A 20,722-nucleotide genomic window follows, 5' to 3' on the forward strand; every position below is an offset into this window, starting at 1 on the left:
TCGTGTCGAGGCGGGCACAGCGAGTCGCACGGTGGCGACTGCCACCTCCGCTTCCTCAGCACAGCCCTGGCCGGGCTGCCGGAGCGCCCGGGGCCGGCCGTGCCTCCCGCCCCTCATGGCGCGCCGACCCGCTCCCGGCAGCGCCCCCACCGCGTCCCGCCTCAGGACCGCGGGGCGGCAAGCGAGGGGAAAGGTTTCACAGCAAAAAGCGCCCCCCAAAAGGCTCCGTTCTTCCTTCCATCAGCGCCGAGGAGGACCAGGGGCAGGACCGCGCTCCCCTCAGCGAGCGGCGAGGCGGGAAAAGCCGTCACCCGGGAGCGCCGCTGAGGGAGCGCCGGAGCCGCCTCAGAGCGCTCCTCCCGCCGCAGGCAGCGCTGGGAGCAGCGGCGGAGCGGCGCTTCCCGAGGGACGGACCCTCAGGCGGAGGAGCCGCCGAGCCGCGGCTCGCTCCATCCCCGCCGCTGCTACCTGCCCTGCCCTGCCCTGCCCTGCTCGTGCCATTCCCCTCCTCTCTCCCTCCTCCTCGCTGTCCCCCTCATGCATATGGATGGGCGCATGCGCCCGCCGCCCTGGGCTAGATGAAGCGGAGCGGCGGCGGCGCTCCCAGACGGGCGGGCGGCTGCGGGGCGGTGCGTGTGCTGCATGTGCGTGTGTGTGTGTGCGAGTGAGTGAGTGAGTGTGTGCGTGTGTGTGTGTGTCTCGGGGGGGCCAGGGCTCCGCCGCAAGAAATAAAAGGACTGGGGTAATAATCGCCATAATAAAACAAACAACAAAAAAAAAAAAAAAGAAAAAGAAAAAGAAAGGAGAGAGAGAAGAAAAGGGAAAGAAAAGAGGGGAGGCGAGAGAATAAGGCGGATAAAAGGAGGCCGGGCTGCTTTGCATTGAAGAGCGGGGCGCTATTGAAAGCGCTTGAAAAGCGGCGTTGTCCGGCGCGGGTGCGCCGCGGTATATTAGAGCGGGGCGGCGGCAGCAGGAGCAACAGCGGCAGCGCCTCCTCCTCCTCCACCTCCTCCTCCACCTCCTCCTCCTCCTTCTTCTTCTCCTCCTCCCTCCCGGCCCTCCCCGTCCCGTCCCGAGCCGGAGCGAGCGGCGGCGGCCCTGCAGGCGGGCGGGCGGGCAGCGCGGCGGCGGCGGCGGCGGCATGCGTGCGCCCCGGCGGGCAGCCGCGGCGGCGTGCTCCATCCTCACCCTGCTCCTGGCGCTGCGGGCCGAGGTACGTACCTGGGCACGGCACGGCGCGGGGCCGGAGCCCGCTGCCGCCCGTCTGGCGCTCTCCCGTGCCGCTTGCGGGAGATGGGTTTGGGACAGCCCGCACGGGCGCCTCTGCGCGGCTCCTCCGGCCGCAGCGGAGCTGCTGCCCCAACTTCTCCGAGGAGGTGGCAAACGCGCGAGTGCTCCTTGCAGCAAGGCTGAATTCCCGCGAACAAGAAATGCGGTTGTTGCAAACCGCTTTTTCCCCCTGAAGTCACTTTTTTTCTCTCTTTCCCTCTTTTTTTATTAATTTTTTTAATACTTTATCTTTTGTTAATGACCTGAACAGCAGCACTGCTGGGGTGATTAATGAGCGGCTCTGAGTCTCAGCTGGGCAGCTCCAGCCTTCCCGGCTCAGCTGCACCCCGGAGGAGGCAGAGGGGCGGCTGAGTGCCTTTCCAGGCAGTGCATTATGAGCTGCATCGTTTTCCTGGGTTTGCTCCTCGCCTATGCACTCTTGGTTATGTTTAGTTTTATTTCCTAACCATTTGGAAGCCCTCCTCACGCTGGGGGTTTGGGCTTTTTTCTTTTTGGAGCTGGCACTTAAGGTTGTTTTTTGGCACTAATGGCGTTATTTAGTTGGGCTGATTTATGAGCCCTTCTCGTGGATGTCTGATAGGGAAAAGCTTGAAGTGGTTGGCATTGTTTTATTTTTAATATTATGCATGTGCTTCTTGAAAGCACACTTAAAATTACTTTTTCCTGTCTTCAGAGTTGTTGTAGATTGTGTTTGGGGAAAAAAAGTTGGGTAACTGCCTGTCTCTTGTTTCTTTTTTTTTTATTATTTTTGTTTGTTTGTTTTGTTTGTTTCCTTCGCTTCTTTCTTGGGATTAACAGGTGACTTTAGCGTCGGGACAGTTCGAGTTGGAGATCTTATCCATGCAAAATGTGAATGGTGAACTGCAAAATGGAAATTGCTGCGATGGCACCCGAAACCCAGGAGATAAAAAATGCACCAGAGACGAGTGTGACACCTATTTTAAAGTTTGCCTGAAGGAGTATCAATCGCGGGTCACTGCTGGCGGTCCTTGCAGCTTCGGATCCAAATCCACTCCTGTCATCGGAGGAAATACCTTCAATTTAAAGTACAGCCGGAATAATGAGAAGAACCGGATCGTTATCCCTTTCAGCTTCGCCTGGCCGGTGAGTTGCTTGAGCTGCTCTGGCTCTGGTCTCTTGGATGGTGCTTGAGGTGTCCATAGTGAGCTGAACTCTGACTTCTTGTGCCAGGGGAAGAGGGATCAGGATTTGGGAGGGAGCAGGCATCTTGGCAAGAGCGTCGGGAATCCGGAGTACAGAAATGAGTAAATGTAGTGGTGTTTTTGTTTTTGTTCCCTGGGGCTCACAATGCACAGCCTGTTAAATTTGAAAGTCAGATGTGCAGTGAGGGGGATCTAAATGGGTCAGGGAAGCAAACCCAGTATCTCTGCACTTTACAGCATGAATAAGTCTCTTGAGACTTAGAAGGTCAGAAGTTCATTTTTTTTTCCTTTTTTTTTTGCTTAACCAGTGAAGTCTTGGGCTTAGGCCAGAAGAGCAGTGGGTTAGGGGCTGTGGAGGGATCCCGTGTGAAAAGTGTGTGTCATAGCTGGCCTCCTTCCCCGGAGCGTGTTTGGGAAGGCTTCCTGCTTCTCCCAAGGGGAAATCTCACTGCGCTGCTCGGTGTGGATGGGAGCTGCTGTTGCTGCTCTTGGTGAAGGAGTTGCCAGCTTTCCGGGGAAGCTGGCTGTGTTTGGAGGTTCTTGTCCAGAAACTAAAGACTGAGAAAAGCCTGCCTTTAGCTTTTGGTGCACTTCACTCACTCCTCCCTGCTGTGCACCTTTTCCTGGCTACCTGTCTCTCTGGTCCAGAGATTCCCTCTAGTTGTGTGCAAAACTCGGTGGCTTAAGGAGGTGGGGCTTTTTGCCAGGCACTTTTCCAGTGTTGTTCACTCTAGTAAATACTGGGGAGCCCTACAGAACAGAGAGATGGAGGATGGCTGACCCCTTCCTTCATCAGTGATCCTGCTTTGTTGTTGGCTGGAAAAATACTCAGACATCACTGCTGCTTGTTTCTTCTGGGGTGCTCAGGAGGGTTGAAGCTTTGATGGTTAGTGAGCTTTGCAGAGGAGCCCTCAGCTCCCCACACAGAAAGGGAGGACCATCTTTCCATAGTGGCCATCAGGCAGGACAGACCCACAGAGGCAGGCTCCAGAGCCATGGGATCTGTGGACATGGAAGAGTGCCATGACCTCGGGTGGCCGGAGGTGCACGGGTTTGTGCCCAGCAATGCTGCGTGCAGGAGCTGGGGGTGGCTGATCTGGGGGGCTCCTGGCTGCCTTTTGAGGTACCTCTCTGGGATGCTGTGATATGACTGCTGAAAGCTCCTAAAACTTGTATTTTGAGATCACCAAGGAAACAAAACTGTTTCCCCCCCACACACCCCTTCTCCAAAGGCGCTGAGCAGACAATTTCCTACCAACTGCCTTGGGGTATGTTGATGCTCAGCAGTTTTGTAAATCCAGTCATCCTAACCTAGATGCCTAAGGTCATTTTTGGGAGGGGAGGAGGGCCCTGAATGTGCATGCAGGGAGGGGTGAATCTCATTTCCTATCCTTTGCCACTATCACTGTTAGCAAGGTGGAAGCATGCCTAGACCCTCCAAAGCTTGGCCCTTCATGGTCAGATAAAGACTGGTTGCTGGGAGAGCCTGGACTTCTTCTGGGGGGGAGGAAAGCCCGCCCCAAAAGCATTCCTTCTCCAGTTGTGGTGTAGACACCCACTTTGCAGTCCTGCCGCCAAGTGCTGCAGGCAGCCATGTGTTCTTGAAGCGTCCTGTGCTGCCTCCTACCTGCCTCTGTCAGCTGGGACTTCTGCAATGCCGAGGGCTGAAGAGGCACAAGGCAGAAATTAAGTCTCCCTTTTTAAGTAGATAGTATTACAAAGTACAATAGCAGAGTTAACAAAAGTATTCTCTGTTGGAAGTACAAGTCTGCCCTTCATTTCTTTCTCTTTTCTTTCTCTCTTTTTTTTTTTTTTTTTTCCCTAACATGAAATGAGATAAAACTGTTATCAAATATGCCATCAAAGGGATAAAGGGCTTTGTAAAAATCTGAGGTATTTGAAGCTCTGCCAATGGCTGTAGTGCTTGTGTTGCAGATTTTGACTTTTGTCAGAGAAGTCAGGTACATCAAGGATTTTTTTTTTAACTAGCTCCCAGTAATCTGAGTGCCTTGAATCTATATGTATGCATATAAAAATGGTGTGAAAACTAAACATGTTCCTTCTAACAGCCACTCTTTTCATAGGGTTGGGAAGGGAAATCTGTGTAGAGGGTGGGTTTGGGGGGGGTGGAGAGCCTGGGAGAAGTCTCTTTAGCTTGCCTGCATCTTAGTGAAAGAAATGCTTCTATTGTCCTGCTGAATCTCATTCAGCACTGGAATCCTAGAGCAGCAGCAGCAAAACTCCAGTACAGCCTTTGAAATGGGTGAAACTCAACAACTTGAGACACTTGCTTCATAAGCCTGGAATTTTGGAATAATCTCTTGCATTTTCCCAGGCAGAAATGCACTTTTTGAGACTGATGATAGTCTGTGTGCAATTATCAAGCCTGCTTCCCAGCTTTAGCTTCCAGAGGACACAGCTTTTATGCTAGCCATTGTGACTTCCAAATGGCATTTGAACAAAAGAATATCTAATGTGGCAAAGCTCTTATTTGTACTAAAATTGTGTACACAAATCATTTCAGGCATTTTCAAAGCTCTACGGATAAAGTAGTAAACTTAATTTAGTCAGCTCTAATCTGATGCTGAAATTTCAGAACTTAAAAAACTCTTTAGGTGCCTGAATACTGTTGACTTCTGTAAGAGCTTGAGATTAGCATTGCATTTACTCATGTGGCTGAGCATGAGAGGTATCTTTGAATACATTCAGCTGAAAATTATAGTTGAGTTAGTAAGACCAAAATCTTAATCATATTGCACTTGAAAATTCATGCCCTTCTCTGAAATGTGTTCTCCTCTCTGATGGGGGCTTTTCTTGGATGTTCCAGCTTGAGTCAGTAACATTCAGAAGTGTTGTTGCCTTGACTACTAAAAAAATTAAAATGAAAAATCCTTTTCCCATGTCAAGCTGCCCCCTTATGCCATTTGTGAAAAATAGTTGTATTGCATTAGAGGCCTTTATTCATCATGCAGGAGAGGAAGGAGAGAGAATGGGGTGCATTAAAAGTACCGTGAGAGGGAGCTTGCAGTTGTCATGTAGATTTGAAGTGTCAGAGTCTTATTAATAACTTCTGGGGTTTGCTCTTGTCAGTTTTGATATGTACCCCTGTGAGTAATGGGTGTGGGGACGGTGGGCCATAAATTAATTTAAGTGATGGAAGGTTTGAGTAAGTTGCTAGGAAACAGGGCAGCAGCCCAGCATAAAGGAACTGGAATGGATCAGAGACCTGCCCCTGCAGTAGCTGGTAATTCTTCAGTAAATTGAAACAACAGTGATGATAATTTAAAAAAAGTAAAATGCACCTAGGCTTGCTTCTTACATTCATTTTGAGACTTCATTGACTTTCTTGACAGGCAAGCTTGGCTTTATGAAGCCATATAAAAAGTGTGGAACAAAAGCGTTTCCATGTTCCACTTGTCAAAGTTTGTCTGAACAAGTTTTGTTCCAAGGCAGACACATGCTCTTCTCTCACATGAATCAAACCTCTGGCCTTTCTTAAAGAACCCCAAGTGTGATGTGTGCTGCACCTTGAGGGAGCTGAGCATCAATTAACTAAGCCAAACTTAACACTAAACTTTGCTTTTATGTAAAGAAGGATCTTTTGGGGGTTTGGCGAGACTGAGTAAGAAGGTCAACCTTGGCAATTCCTTTGGTATGCATGGCTCCAGTTTCAAACAGCTTGTTTATCCCAAAATTATGCTCCTTGTAATTATTTAATATTGGGGCCTATTGCACCAATACACCAGGAAACTACTGAGGTGGAAAAAACCTTCAGCGTCTCAGGGAGTTTAGCACAAAATACAATTTAAAAGTTTTGAACATCTTATTTCAACCTTAAACTAAAAATAGTCAACCTAAAAATTAGTCAGCCTGGCCCCTTTTTTTGACAAATCGTAGTGGTCCTAATTCCTGAAGATGTAAAATATATTTTCTGGGTAGGCATTGTTTTCTGTGGCTAGAGAGACATAGTAAAAGGGCTGTATAAAGGGTGGTTTTTAAGCTTTGTGAACTTTTTTCCTCTTTTGACACAAGACATCCAAAATACTAATCTGCATCTGATATTAAAGTAACAGCCTTTTGAATCAGAAAAAAATATCACAACCTTCATCTGCTTTTTTTTTTTTTTCCTTTAAGCCCAGTATGTCAGTCATAGGACTAAAATTTGGCTTTTGATTTTGTTTCTTCTCTCCCTCCAGTTAACTTCTTAAAAACTTGTAGAAGCAAATGCTAGATATTGTTTTCAAGCTTTTCTTGAACAATGCATGATAAGTCATCTTGGAGCATGGGCAGATCAGAAGAAATTTTTTATAATAACAAAATGCATATTAACCAAATCCATACTCTGTCATTTATTGTTGAATTAATAATATAAGAATAAATCTTAGCACTCAAAGTGTAATGTTTGCCTAGGATTACTATTCCAAACGGAGCTGGGAGTATTAAGTGACATCTGAAGCATAATTAGCATCACAAGGCTGGTTTTTTTCCCAGGACTGGAGAGAAGTGATGCAGCCATTCAGAGGTTTTACACTTCTTACATGTTTAAAGAGTTTTGGTTTTTTTATGTTCCAGCCAGTTTAGAGCTTCATCTTCATGGTAAATCTATTTGACTATATTAACATAATAGATCTAAAAATAAATCCTCATCTTGCCTGCTCCTAGAATTTTTGTTCTTGTTGTAGTAAAGGCCTGCTCCAGTTTAACTTCAGTGGCAGCTGGATTGGGCCTGGCACTGAAGAAGCTTATTCCTAAACTTTCTCAGGCTACACACATCCAGCACTGTCAGCTTGTTTATGCAGCTGGAAGTCAGCATGGCTGAAAATGAATTGCATTAAATTGATGCTTTATGCTTAAAGTTGTAGTTCACTCAAGGAAACATTGCTTCCCAGTGGGCTGGAGGCTGGAGTAGAAGTCAACTGGTTCTAAAGCTGCAGGACTTGGGTCTGTTTATGGCAATTTCACTCCTAATGGAGTTGTGATGCCCTGCAAAGCAAAAGCCTTAAGCTACAGTTCTTAGAAGCACTTCTCTGTAGATAAGGAGAAGTATCTCTGCAGATAACACAAATGACAGGATTGGTTTTGGAAACTGAAACTAAGCTTGCCTCTGAATTTCTCTTGATGAGCAGGAGTTTTATATGTTAATTGACTCAGTTCTAATAATTTAACTGGTAACCCCTGCGTCCTAACTCAGGGGAAAGATGTCAAAACTAGAAGCTGTTGCATTTGTTTCTTGTTAGTCTGTGGAGCTCATGGTTCTGTGGTCACTATTCTGCAGCGTAAATTACACTCATTATTCTTGTAGTGTTCAGAAGAAACTGCAAAAAGTGGATAGAAGTGGTTAAAGTGGTTTGTAAATAGTCAAACATCCAGAGTCCTTTACCAGCTCAACCCAGTTCTTAGGCACTTAGGTAAATAAGTAGAAAGGCTTCTTGTTCAGGCTTGCTCCATGTGAACCTGACTGTTTTGCTTGGCTGGCTACTAGGTATTCTGTCTATTAACCTTGCCACCCTTTTGTAACTGGTGCATTTAATTATCAGTGGGATGCTTTAAACAGGTAGGGGGACTGATAAGGGCAGGTAATCTGCTTGTTGGGGAAGGTTGAAAGCAACCATTGACATTTTGGCCTATCTGCTGCACTTTGACAAGTGGGGCTCCGTGAGAAAATAACTCCGTAACTAGATAAGGTGCTGATTAAAATGCTGCTGTTGTATGAAGCACCCTGGTAGCTGAGATCACTTAAAATCATTAGTTTGAAAAGAGAGGAAAAAAAGAAGCTCCTATATACTTTTTTTACTTTTTTTTTTTTTTTTTTTTTTTTTTTTTTTTTTTTAAAGAAGGGGAGGAGGGAAGACCCCAAGTCTCCCCCCTGTGCCCAGTACATTGTCCTGTTAATGCATGCTAGTTTTATGATTGGAATACATTGTAGTCCGGCCACCCAGACAGAGGCATTGACTGCTAATATTAACCAAGAACAATAGTGTGGCCATACTGACTGCAGTGAGGATTACAGAACATAATGGGGCCTATCCAAAAATAATGCTAATACAGGACAAGCAACAGGAAGCAGCAGTAGACTCAGCATTGCTCGGCTCCCAGACAAACCATGGACTTACTTCACACAATGGCAACTTCAGCACATTATGTATTCACAGGATACTCATTATTCCAGCAGGCTTGCCAGATCAGAGATCAGCCTGGTTTACTGGATGCTTAAGCGTATGCATAGTTTGGATAGCGGCACTTTTGTGTCCTTCATCATTTGGCCGTTGTAGTGCGGCGAAGGTCTTGACTCCGGCTGCTGCCTTCCCTGTGCCAAGGCAGGACGGGGGGCAGGACTCTCCTGGAAGCTGCTAATGTGGTTAAATTCGTTTTCATGTCCCCTTTTTGTGGCAGTGCAGAATTTACTGGCACTCAGAGCAACAAAGGAGCTCCTCAGAATGAAGCCTAAAGGAGCAGCGTGCTGTTTTCGTGTGGGCACATTCTGATGAGGCTCTTGGCTGGGCTGCCTGTCGGGGTTCAGCCGAGCTCTTGGCCATAGGCTCTGGGTGTGAGATTGCTTGGGCTCTGTTTATTTCACAGGGTTGAGGCAGTAACAGCTTTGCAGGGTGTTGCCTTGTCCTTACGTAGGCTGTCCCAAAGAAGAGCTTCCTGATGATGTTCCATTTCACAGAAGGTTAAGAGGGTTAGGTGCTTTTCCTCCTTTTCTGGAGCGTGTTCACATTTTGGGTGAGGAACCAGTCGCCTTTAACTCCTTTGAAGGATATTCATTGTGCCGTGGTCGTCAACTTTGACTATGTTGTGATGCATCTGCTTAGTGCCAGGTGCCCAAGTGACAGTCCTGGTGATGTTCAGAGAAACATCAGTGAGTTTGTGGCTAGCTTTAACCCTGCTCAGAGCTGCTCTCCTCCCTGGCCTTTGGGCATGCTGAAGCACTCCTAAAATTTCCCTCTCCCATATCTCACAGCTGGACCCCTGCTGTGCCAGCGTCCTCCCCATCCTGCCTGGATGCAGACAGGGTGTGTGTGAGCTCCCTTCTCAAGCTGGTGCTCGCAGCTGTGCAGTGAGGAGAAGGCTGCTGGGCTTAACCTGCTCTCCTTGTTCGGCAGAGGAGGAGCAGGCGCAGCGCTCTGCATGCAAAACTTCCCACTGCATTTGTCTAGTCATGGTTTCACATGCTCAGCAAAGCTCTTGCATGCTTTAACCACAGGGGTAGGAGGGAAAGGAGTTTGACGAGTTGCAAGCCCTTTGAAAATGGAGGCAGTGCTTCAGCTAAGGAGCTGGATGTTTTAATCTTGCTCTGGCCCACTGACTTGCAGAGTGCCTTTAGAAGCCAAAGTACAAAAGCACCTCCTTTGGGTGGATGTCTGGGTGAAGGGAGGGAAGAAGGTAATTAAGCAGAGAGCTTTAAACGCCTGTTTACCTGTAGCTGCCAGGATTCATTTAAATAACCAGAAAAGGTTGCATTGCCCTTTGAGATCCTTAAAAGGGACAGTTTCTGATGAGTTTTGGGCCTTCAGTCTCTTGAGCTGTACTATCAATGGAACAAGACACAGTGTCTTGTCATTGAAGCAAACAGCTCCTGCACACTGATGCTTGCTTTGTGTCTTGGAGTGTGAACTTGACCATTTCCATCCTCTCCTAACTTAACTCACAGAAGTTTTGCTTAAATTTGACTATGCTGCCTTTTAGTCCTCTGGGCTGATCTGCAAAGTTACAGGACTTGCTGTTCCTTTCAAGCTGCCTTTCCTCTAAAGCTAGAATCCCTGCCTCCTGGTCAAGCTCAGGTTTACAGTGGCTAATTGAGTGTGACTCTGGAAAATTCACTGCTGCCTCGTTGCCTAGGATGTTGCTTTGATGGAATAAGGTGCATGATGTGGAATTCTTGTGTCTGGATATATATATTTATTCAAAGATGGGCAGAGGTCATCTATGGGCATGGGAAAACTTAAACCTCCACACTGTAAGCAGTCATTCCTGAGATATCTGAATCCTTGATCTATAGAGTGGGGATGATATGCACTTCTAAAAAATCTCAACAGCGCAGCTTTGCACAGAACTGCTTTTTGGGGGGGCTGAGAGAATTAACTGGAGGCATGTGATAGTTGGATTGTTGAAGGGGGTTTGCTACTGGTGTGAGACTCTGGGTGTCTGTGTAGCATTTGTTTAAAAGTGTCCCACTTTGAACACAAAGTCTTGGGTTTTTTTGGTCTTTTCCCCATGCTGAGAGGGACAGAGCCAAGCAATCAAAAGCCATTTTTTCAGGACAGGGACTCTTCATTTAAAATATTCAGACGAAATGAGGGGGGACAGTTCGAAACAAGGGAATTGCTAGGGTAGGTCTGTTCCCCCTGAATTTTGTTTTCCATGCACTTCAGCTGAAGCATCTCCTTCTCTTTTAAGCAAACTCCTGTGTGGTAGTGGAAAGTGGTCACACAAGTATCTAGCAACAGTAGCACTCACAGCTAGGATTCAGCCTTTCCTTTCCTTAAGGGCTAGGTGTGTTGGTAAACAGTCCTGAGAACCAGCAGGGAACTGTTGCTATGAGTTTAGACAAAATATCTTCCAAAACAATTATGCAAGGCCGAAAGGAAAACATCCTTAACTTTATTGGAAGTAGTGCTAGTTGCCATAATTCATTCTCTATATCATAATATTTTTTGTCAAGCTTGCAGTAACATGTTGAGCTTGTGCTGCTTAATGTTGGTAATTAAACCACTGAGGAAGCACCCAAGATAGTGCAATCTGCATCTGTAATATGGCTCAGGAGTTCTATTCTGGGTTGGTTTGTTTGTTTTGCTTCTTTTTTTTTTTTTTTACCACTGACTTGTGCAAGGACTTCTTAAATCTGTTTTAAGCAGTGTTCGATGATTGAGCTGTATTTTGGTTTATTTGATTTTCAGAGTTTTTCCAAGTTGTCAGACTTGGTCGTGAATAGAAACAAGTAACATATAACTTTTCATAAAATATTAACCAAAAATGGCCCAGGCCAATGGAGCCTCTGCAGAGAAGTTTGGGTGCATGTCTTGGCTTGCCCAGCTTTGCTTACTTTTGGAAGCATTTTCCCACAGTTATCAGTGAACAGAATGGAATCCTGGTCTGCTTTGAATATGAAACATATTTAGGCTATACAGCAAGCTGATGTCCATCACAAACTGGGTTTTCATTCAGAGGCTCATGCTGTGTCCAGTCGTGAGAAAGCAGTCTGCTCCAACTCTTGTTCTCTTTTTGTTTTTTTCCTCCTGTTTTGTTTCCTTTTCCTTCAGAAATCTGAGGTCTGCCTTACCCCTGTTCACCTTGTGGCAACTCACTCTCAGAACTGTATTTTGGTCTCTGTTACAGAAAGGGTGAGAAGGACTGCAGACCACAAATGAGCAGCTGTGACTGGACACAATTAAGGAGAAATAAACCTTGCAATGCACAGTTGCTATGGCAAAAAGCATCAAAACTCTTCACAGAATTTTTATTTGTACTATTATTGTTCTGCTCTCCAGAAAGATGATACATTTATTGCCTTATCTGTAGTTGTTATTATATTTGTTACTTTGCAAGTCATATTTTTTGCTTATTTTTCCTCAGCTTTTTTTTTTCCCCCTTATGTAGAGGAGGTGTTTTATTTTGGTTTTTAATCATTGTGTAAGTTTGGATATGGCTGGCTAAATGGCAACTTTGAAAGATACAGTCTGGATAATAATATCCCAGGGTAGAGCTGGAGGAGGAGGAGATGTTTTAATGGGTCTTGTTCTCAAGTTAGGATTGAAGATAAAGGTGGCTTAGATGTAATAGCTGGCTTCTTTCCAGCCCATGGAGTCACTTCAGTCAGTTTATGCTTATGATTATTATTGCTGGAGTGCTACAGAGCTCATTGGCAGCTTGGAGCATCTGTACTAGTGACACGGGTGGATAGTGCAGCTTCCCTTTCCCTGCTCTTCCAAAGGCTGATCTTAGCCTTTGTTTTACAGTGCTTCTCTCTCACCCCGCCCCCTTCCCATATCCTTCAGTTCTGCCCTCGGTTACCTGATACTTGTGGGAGCTGCGATGGCCCTCATGCAGACAAAGCTTTCAAAGGGGGTGCTGAAAAGCAGAGTCCCTGGAGACTGCGCTGTCAAGGCAGGGCACAGTAATCTTAGCAACACTTCTTGCTTTCAGGATGGCTGGGGGAAGGGACATCAAGACTATTTTTCTGTAACTAAAATTCTTTTGAAGCAGTTTTTGAGAGTGGGGGGGGGTTTGGTTTGGGGTTTTTTGATGGTGCTGTGCTATCCCAGTGCTTTCTGTCTTCGCTATGCTTTATTTCAGCTGGATGCAGTGTCAAAGGCTTTACTTCCTGGTTAAGTACATAAGATGCTTTAATGATGACAAAGATGAGCTATCCAAGGTGAAAGGTCCTCTAAGTCAGACTGGATAAGATAGCTTACAGGATTTCAAGAAGATCATGCTTGTCTCAAGCATAAGCTTTTACCTATTTCTGTTTTCAAGTATCTGCTTTGGGGCAGAGACCAGAATTTTTTCTTTTTAATTAAAATTACTGCCAGGTTTGTTTTTTTCCTTATTCACATGTGGCTTTGAAACTAACTCCTCTTTCTCTTTTGCAGAGATCCTACACATTGCTTGTTGAGGCATGGGATTACAATGATAACTCCACGAGTAAGTATTCCTTCCTCTGCCTTTTTTAGTTCTCACACCTCTGTGTCCCAGGCACTGAAAGGCCTCACCAGCTTGCTGTTAGAGCACAAGGAGAGGGGGAAAAGATGTTCCCAAACAATTTGGAGCAGTTCCTCCAGGCTCTGCAGCAGCCTGTCTTGCTTACAGTGCTTGCAGAGGGTGAGTAGCTTGCTCACCTAGGCACCAACAGTGTGATGACTATAAATAGATGCTGTTAATTCCTTCTCTCTCCTCTGGGAGAGTAAAAGCCAAGGGATTTCTTCATGTTTTGTTTAGTCTTTTTAATTAGAAATAATATTCGGAAACCTAAGTCTTGTTCACCTGAGACCTCTCCATAAACAAAGTACTTCTCAAAACTGAATGTACTGCTTTAAAAAAAAAAAAGAAAAAAACCTTAAAATCTGCATAAGACTTGATATCAATATCCATCTACTGATTGTAGATGAGAAATAGGAGTTACTACAAGCTCCTCCTTGGGAGTTGGATGTCTGGGGGTTTATATGCAGGGGCTGAAAAAATATTTACCAGACACCACCTGGTAGAGCTGGCAGAAAATCAAGGGTGGGGATCTTTCTCCTGGAATGTCTCTGGTTGGTTTCAGAAACATTCTGCTAAGCTTTTCCCATGGCTAGAGGAAGCTGTACAGGGTCTCTTGGCACATGAGCTGTTCTGCATTTTGCCTACTGTTACTGAAGGAGGTAGGCAAAATCAGCTCTATTTCAACTTAGGGTGTTAACAGTGTGTGTGGTAAAAGCCACAGGAGAGAGTGTGAATCTGAACTCATAAAGATTTGTTGACACAACAGGCCTTTTCCTCCAGCAAGGAAGCAGCACTGCTGTGGTCCATCTTACAGAAATCTTACAGCAGCTTCTTGCAGTCTGCTTTGGAATGCCAAGGTGGCAGCCATGCAGGAATGAAATGGGCTCGTGAGAGGCTTTGTAGAAGTGTGCACAGTGCTGTGCTTTTATGTTTTAATTGGTGAAGAGTGCATAGCTTGGAAACTACTCTATAGGAAGATTTGCTCCTTGTATTTTGTTAAATGTACATGAGATGTCCTATTAATTCTTTGTTCCAGAGAAGTGGTTCTTGTTGAGATAAATGATGTGGCCTGTCAAGGATAGCCACAGCTAGCCTCATTCAGCACTGTTGCAGTACCTGTGATTTCAGACTGAACCCCAGCACAGTCATGGAGCAGTGGCTGGGAGATTTCTTGGATATAGTGTGTTATATGGAGGAGAAGAAAGTAGATGCTGCAGCAGCAGTGAAGTATTAAAAAGTGAAGAATTCAAAATGAGAGTCTCGTTTATAGTAGGATCTGAGAGTTTTTTCAGACTGGGTCTCTGCCACTTTTACTACTATTATTAGAGCTCATCTTTTTTCATGAAACAACTGCATTTCCAAGCTACACAATGAACCCTTTCTTTGCTTTCATGTTCTGGAAGTACAATTGTCTTCAGACAAAATTGCCTCATTTCTCAGCAGTGCATTTGGCCAAGTGCAGACATGTTCTTGCATATGTTCCTGATCTGCATTCCTGCTCCAGCTTTGCTGTCACTTAGCCATCTGTAGGTCACTTCAGTGGCTGCACTGCACGAAACTTCTCCTTTGTGCTGCATGGCTTGACTTAGTCAGCTTTCCCAGGGCTACAGAGTAAGGCTTGAAGCACTAGTTAAGAAAACAATTAGAACTAAACAATTGTCATCATATAATGTGAAGAGTGGGGTTTTTTGATGTCCAGAATTTTCTTTTGCCCTAATTGCCCCTGAATTGTAAAGACCCCATGAGAGCTCTCAACAATAAAAGTGGGTTTAGTAGGCCTTGTGTGACTTTTCAATAGCTCTGAAAGCATCCTCTGATCAATGCAGTTGTTAGAAGATCCTCGAGTGGATGCTTCCTTCCCCCCTCTACATTCCACTCCTCCTACGTTCTCTTTACCACATACTCTCTCTTGTCTCACTTCCAAGAGTGGCTTGCAGTTAAATTCTGGCCCTGTTGAAGTTGATGAGAATCGTGCTTTGTTGGAGCCAAGATTCAACTCAAATGGTTTTCTTACTCTGGTTCTTGTCTGGTTGCCATCTTGCTACTGTTGCTTCATACATAAAGCTAATGGGCTGACATTGCATCTCAAACTATGTCAAAGAGCTATTGTAAATTACTGGTATCAGTTGCATGTGAATTCCAGGCGGGCATAAGAGACTTCAGCACAATGTAAACCAAGCTGTAGCTGGAAGTTGTCTGAAACAAAGACTTTCAAAAATAACTGTGCTGTCCTTGGCCACCCAAACTGCTCAGAGGAGTCTGGGCTTTTTCTGTTGTTGTTTTTGCTTCCTGATGCTGCATAGTTATAATTTCCAGACATTGGAGCCCTGAAAGGCAAAGGTAGGCAGTCAAAATAGCTCATTTCCTTGTGTCCAAAAGCTTTGATACAGTTGCCCACTGAATAAAAAGAAGAGATTTATAGCTTTGAAGTGTAGCCACGAGAAGTGAATAAAACCAACAAGAGTTTCTGACAGTGAAGTGCAGAGCGGAAGGCGAGATGTACAGAAAGCCTCTCTCTTCCACTTCATCAATTTCCAATGGGTTAATGCTTCCTCTAACCTTTCTATCAAAGCATGGGGTTCTGAGTCAGATGAAGGCAGTGGAGTTGAGAAGATCCCTTTGTCTCAAGCCTAGCTGACTGCTGCTTTTTATTTACTTAACCATTCTGCTGTGTTGGGATCGCTTCCTATCGTGGCTGGTGCGGGCTAAGAATGGCAGGGCTGTTGCAATGCCTCCCCTGGAGTCTGGGTCAGCACCTTGTGTAAGTGCACACTGACAGGTGGGAATAGGCGAGGGTGGAGGAGTTTTTGTACAAGAAGGAACATGCCAGAGCTTCATTGTGAAAACTGTGGGTGATGGCTAATGGAAAGGGAGCCTAAACCTGTGAGACTACACTTGAATTCAGGTGCATGGGGGTAGTTTTAAAATGTGTGTCCAATGGAAGACATTTTTTTCCATAATCTGCAGTGAAATTGCAGCTGGGTTTTGTCTGAGCACCTGCAAAAAAGTGAAGCCCAGTGGACTTAAAAGGGTGTTTGTGTCTGAGTTCAGCCTGTGGTTAAGGTCTCCAAAGAGCTGATGGCTGGAGTGACATACAGCAAGGACAAGCTTCCTAATGAGCTGGCAGATAGGAGAAGAATGAAAGAGCAGAGGCAAAGGGAAGGATCACTTTTTCAAGGCAACTCCCTTTCTGGTGCCAAGGACTGAAATAGTTGTCAGTGGTATGTTCCCAAGGGGGAACAGGAAAAGACTGGAAAAGCAAGAATGAGTGTGGGGGTGGAACTGGGGGGGGGCTGGTTTGCAAAACTAAACTGAGTGTCATTCTCCTTTTCTCCTGCTACTCACAGGAGAAGGTAAAGTAGTTTTACTCACAAGGAGCAGGATGTCTTTATGCACACTCAGTGTTTGGGGAAGTGTCTTTGCTTCCCAGCTGTGCTGTGGATGGAGTGTAATCTTGGCAAGTGTAGCAGAGCCATCTCCAGCACGCATGAGTGGAACTGTAATTGCCAGACTATCCCCATTCAAGATGAGCAGATATGCATCTGCTTAAGTACCTCTTAGAATTAGTCAATAATCTTGCTGATGAGATCTAAGAGCCTTACACCTGCACAGCACAGAACATGATATTGCTCTGGATGTACCAGTATGGAAAGGTCCTTAGGCATCCACATTACCTGTGAATGGGATTTAAATTAATAAAGGCCTGAGTGCATTTGAAAGTCTGACACATAGTTGTGGAGTGGGGGGCTTAGTGCCAATGAATAATAAAAACTGATTTAAATGGAAAATAGTATAGAACCAGAAATACCAGAAGGTGAGTAAGCTGTTGCCCTTAATTTCACACTGTAAACACGTAGTGAATGCTGTAGTCTCAAGTCCCAAATACCCCCAAAATGGGCAAATGCTCACAATGTCTGACTATTGACACTCTTGTGTGGTTGTGCAGCAAGAGCCTTTGACTTCTTTCCAGACTGCAGACAAGCAGGCAGGACCTAGTGGTGGACCCAAAATGGGTATCTGAGGCTTGAGAAGCCTGTTGGGAAGCTCTTTTTTGAAAGCTGCAAATCAAAGGTCCTTGGCAATATATTTAAAAGTATCTTAGATTAAAAACTGCTCATGTGTCATCTTAGGCTTTAGTAGCAACTTCATTAGTCTTCAGCTCTGCCTTCTGTGAATTCCCAGAAGGTTCTTTTGTAGTTGTTGGAAGAACAAGCAGCACATCAGTACATTTTAATTCTTGACACTCAGAGGTGCCAGTACTTCACACAGTGCTAACACATCATTGGCAAAATGCCTTTCTACCTCAAATTCTCCTGTCTGGATTATGCTCCCATGTACTCACTGTTGGTTTTGAAGTCAGTCTGTGAGGATATTTTGGCTGTTTTACGATAAACTTTCACTCAGCAGTCAAGTGCTGGGTAGCAGCAGGTTGTAAGGCAGTGTCAGATCGTTTAAGTCACAAGACCTGGACTACAAAGTGAAATACCACAGATATATACAATGTTCCAAGCAAATGTGAAATATTATTATTTCAAGCCATAATTTAGAGAGTTGTATTGCTCTGAAAGCCAGAAGGCTTTTGCTAGAACTAAATGTCAAGTGCAAACCTAAACTTTGAAATGCTCTGTAGAGAGGAAGGCGATCTATAGAACATATATGCAGTAGTTTGAGTCTTCTGTTTGGTTGTCTTGACTTTGTACTCTCAGCTGCCATCTGACAGGACTTTCACGGTATTTCTCAGCCAAAATCTGGTGAGATTGCTAATGTCATCTGAATGCTGGAGTTGGTAGTTTTTAATTTAGTGTTTGCACATAAGGAAAAGGCTACAGAGCTGCAAAGGTTGCACATAAGGAAAAGGCTGATCAGCCTGTAGACATGGCTTTATTAGGCTATTGTAGTATGTTGTTTTTGTAAATGCTCCAGTTGAAAACAAAACCAGTGCCATTAATGGAGAAGCAGGGGAAAACACATTTTGTACCAGACTGTTGAAGCTGAATTTTCTTTAGTCATGAACTGTATGAATTCTTAGTGGATGCCCTTACACTGCAAAAGGGGTAAGTGATTGGCAGTAACTGAACAGTCCTTTTGATTTCAAGCTTTGTTCAGTTTGATAATGCCACATGTGTGTTTCAGTTAATGGTTCGTAGCTCCAGGGCAGCCTTATCTGACTGTCTAAAACAGAAAATTAATAAAACCAGCTGGCTGCCTCAGAGAGTCTTGCCTGTGACGTGGGAGTTAATGAGGAGACCTAAAGGCAGTTCTGACTGTGACACCCTTTGTGCCTCGCAGACCCCGACCGCATTATTGAGAAGGCTTCCCACTCTGGCATGATCAACCCCAGCCGCCAGTGGCAGACCCTGAAACACAACGCTGGAGTTGCCCACTTTGAGTACCAGATCCGAGTGACCTGCGCAGAACATTACTACGGCTTCGGCTGCAACAAGTTCTGCCGGCCCAGAGACGACTTCTTCACCCACCACACCTGCGACCAGAACGGCAACAAGACCTGCTTGGAAGGCTGGATGGGACCAGAGTGCAACAAAGGTTTGTGACAAACGCTCAGCCTGCGCACCAGGGGCGTGGGAGGGATTTGAGGGCATTATGGCCAGGTTGCATTCAGTGGTCAGATTGTCTTTACACAGAGGGCAGGGGGCAGGAGAAGAGTAGCTTCTGCCTTGTGTTAAGTCTTGGAGAGAGTACTGGGCACTTAGCAGATGTGCTCTTTCTCTGATTATCCACATCTTTGCCCTTGGGAAGAAAACCCAGCCCCACTGACTTCAATGGAGTTCTGCTGCTGACTTCAAAATGGATTTCCCCTTTGGTGCAGAACTTCAAGACAAGCAGGAAGGAGAGACTTGTTTTAAAGCTGACCTGGCAAGTGTAAAGCTTTGGTGTTTGAAAAGTCCCAGGCTTGTTTGTTCCACCTGAGATCATGTTCAACATGTTTATTAGGGAATGGCTGCTACCTAAGTAATTGGGGAAGGAGAAAGCAGGACTTAAGAACAGAATATCAACCTGTCTTAATGACTGAATTAACCTGCAATTTGAATTGTTGCTCATCTTGATATCCTCTGTTCAGAGACATAGTCAAAACTAAATCCAGAGTAGTTAAAAGCTTCTTTGAATTAGGTGTAAAGCCAGGGAGAGTGGCCCAGATCACCTGCAAAAGAGAAAGGAAGGAAACCTGTAAACTCCAAGTGACTTCACCTCTCCAAGGCAAGATGGTTTCTCCCACATAAAAACACCTCTAGGAATGATTCCTCTGCAAAGTCAGAGGAGCAGATTTCCTACAGAAAGGAAAAACTGATAGATTTCCTATCCCAGGGAGACACCTACCTTGGTTTTCCTTCCGGTAGACTTGGTGGGAGACACTTGTTAAAAGCTTGGATTCAGCAGGATTCCGATGCTGGTTGCAGATTAGAACATTCCCACGAGTGTGAAGGTGCCGGAAGCGGCAGCGTGCTGATACTCTTCTTTTTTGTTGTTTTAACAGCTATTTGTCGTCAGGGATGTAGCCCCAAGCATGGTTCTTGCACAATTCCAGGAGAGTGCAGGTAAATGCTTCCTATCCCTCCTTGCTTTCCCCCCACCCCTCCCCAACTAATTAAACAAGTGATGTTAAACACAATAGGACTGGGGAGGGAGGGCGTTTTGGAAGTTGTGGTTTTGAGCAAGACACATTATTCATGCTGACTTGCCCAGAATAAGGGGGAGCAGGCTTTTAATGCACTGGTAATTTTAAGAAGCTTTTGGTTTGTGAAATGGTGGCATGAGGGAGAGGGGGGTATGGGATAAATCGCGTGAATGCTGCCTAATGAGCACTAACTAATTGTTGCTGCATAAATAGTGCAAATGTTTGGTGGCTATGTTTTTTCCAACAGCCTGATTAACAGGCTTTTTCAATTCCAAGCTTGAAGTACAGTGTGGCTTTTCTCTCTTCTTCTCCCTTTCAGTGTTTTCCCTTTCTTCCCTCCCACCCCCTGGTTTCTTCCATCAGTAGGCAAAAGTCAAGCATTCTTTAGAATGGGATTAGTTGAATCTCTGGGTCCCTTTCCCATTGTGAGCCTGGCTCCAAGTGCTGAGAGGTTAATGGCTGGGATGAAATCTTGTCAGTGGGCTCTGATGAATGCTGAATTTTGTTGCTGTGCTTTGAAGTCCCTTCTGTCCTGGCAAGGAGACAATGGAAAGCAGATTTTATCCACAACCCAACAATTAAATATCTGGAATGCCTAAAAATATGCAGCATGTATTTACAGCACAGGGAAGTCTTGTCCTTACCCTTAGAAGGGGTAGTGGATATTAAATGTGGGTATTCTTTATCAATAGACAGGTTCCAAGTTGCTGCATGTAACCCTTTATCATTTCTATTTACAACTGAGAGATTCTGAGGTTACAAAAATGTTGCTTTTGATCCTGCATAGGAAGGGTTAAAAGTGAAGTTTGGGTATTCCTGAATAAGACTCAGAAGTTTGAAGGAATAGAAAGTAATTTTTCTGCCTAACAAGCATATTGGTGGATTCTCTGTTGCTGGAAACCTTTGCATGAAGTGGACTGCTCGATGAGCTAGA

The 20,722-nt window shown here is 45.2% G+C and overlaps 1 protein-coding gene across 1 annotated transcript in view; it reads left to right on the top strand.

The window, feature by feature from the left end:
• The first annotated feature begins 609 nt into the window (after positions 1-609).
• Positions 610-20,722, top strand: part of JAG1 (jagged canonical Notch ligand 1) — a 36,091-nt gene continuing 15,978 nt past the window's right edge. The window contains exons 1-5 of the mRNA XM_079330512.1: positions 610-1,213; positions 2,089-2,394; positions 13,046-13,097; positions 18,444-18,698; positions 19,648-19,708. Coding sequence (XP_079186638.1) covers positions 1,142-1,213; positions 2,089-2,394; positions 13,046-13,097; positions 18,444-18,698; positions 19,648-19,708 — 746 coding nt within the window. The 5' untranslated portion in view covers positions 610-1,141. The remainder of the gene's footprint in view (positions 1,214-2,088; positions 2,395-13,045; positions 13,098-18,443; positions 18,699-19,647; positions 19,709-20,722) is intronic.

Source organism: Erithacus rubecula (assembly GCF_903797595.1).
Source record: "Erithacus rubecula genome assembly, chromosome: 2".
In the NCBI taxonomy this organism is placed as follows: domain Eukaryota; kingdom Metazoa; phylum Chordata; class Aves; order Passeriformes; family Muscicapidae; genus Erithacus; species Erithacus rubecula.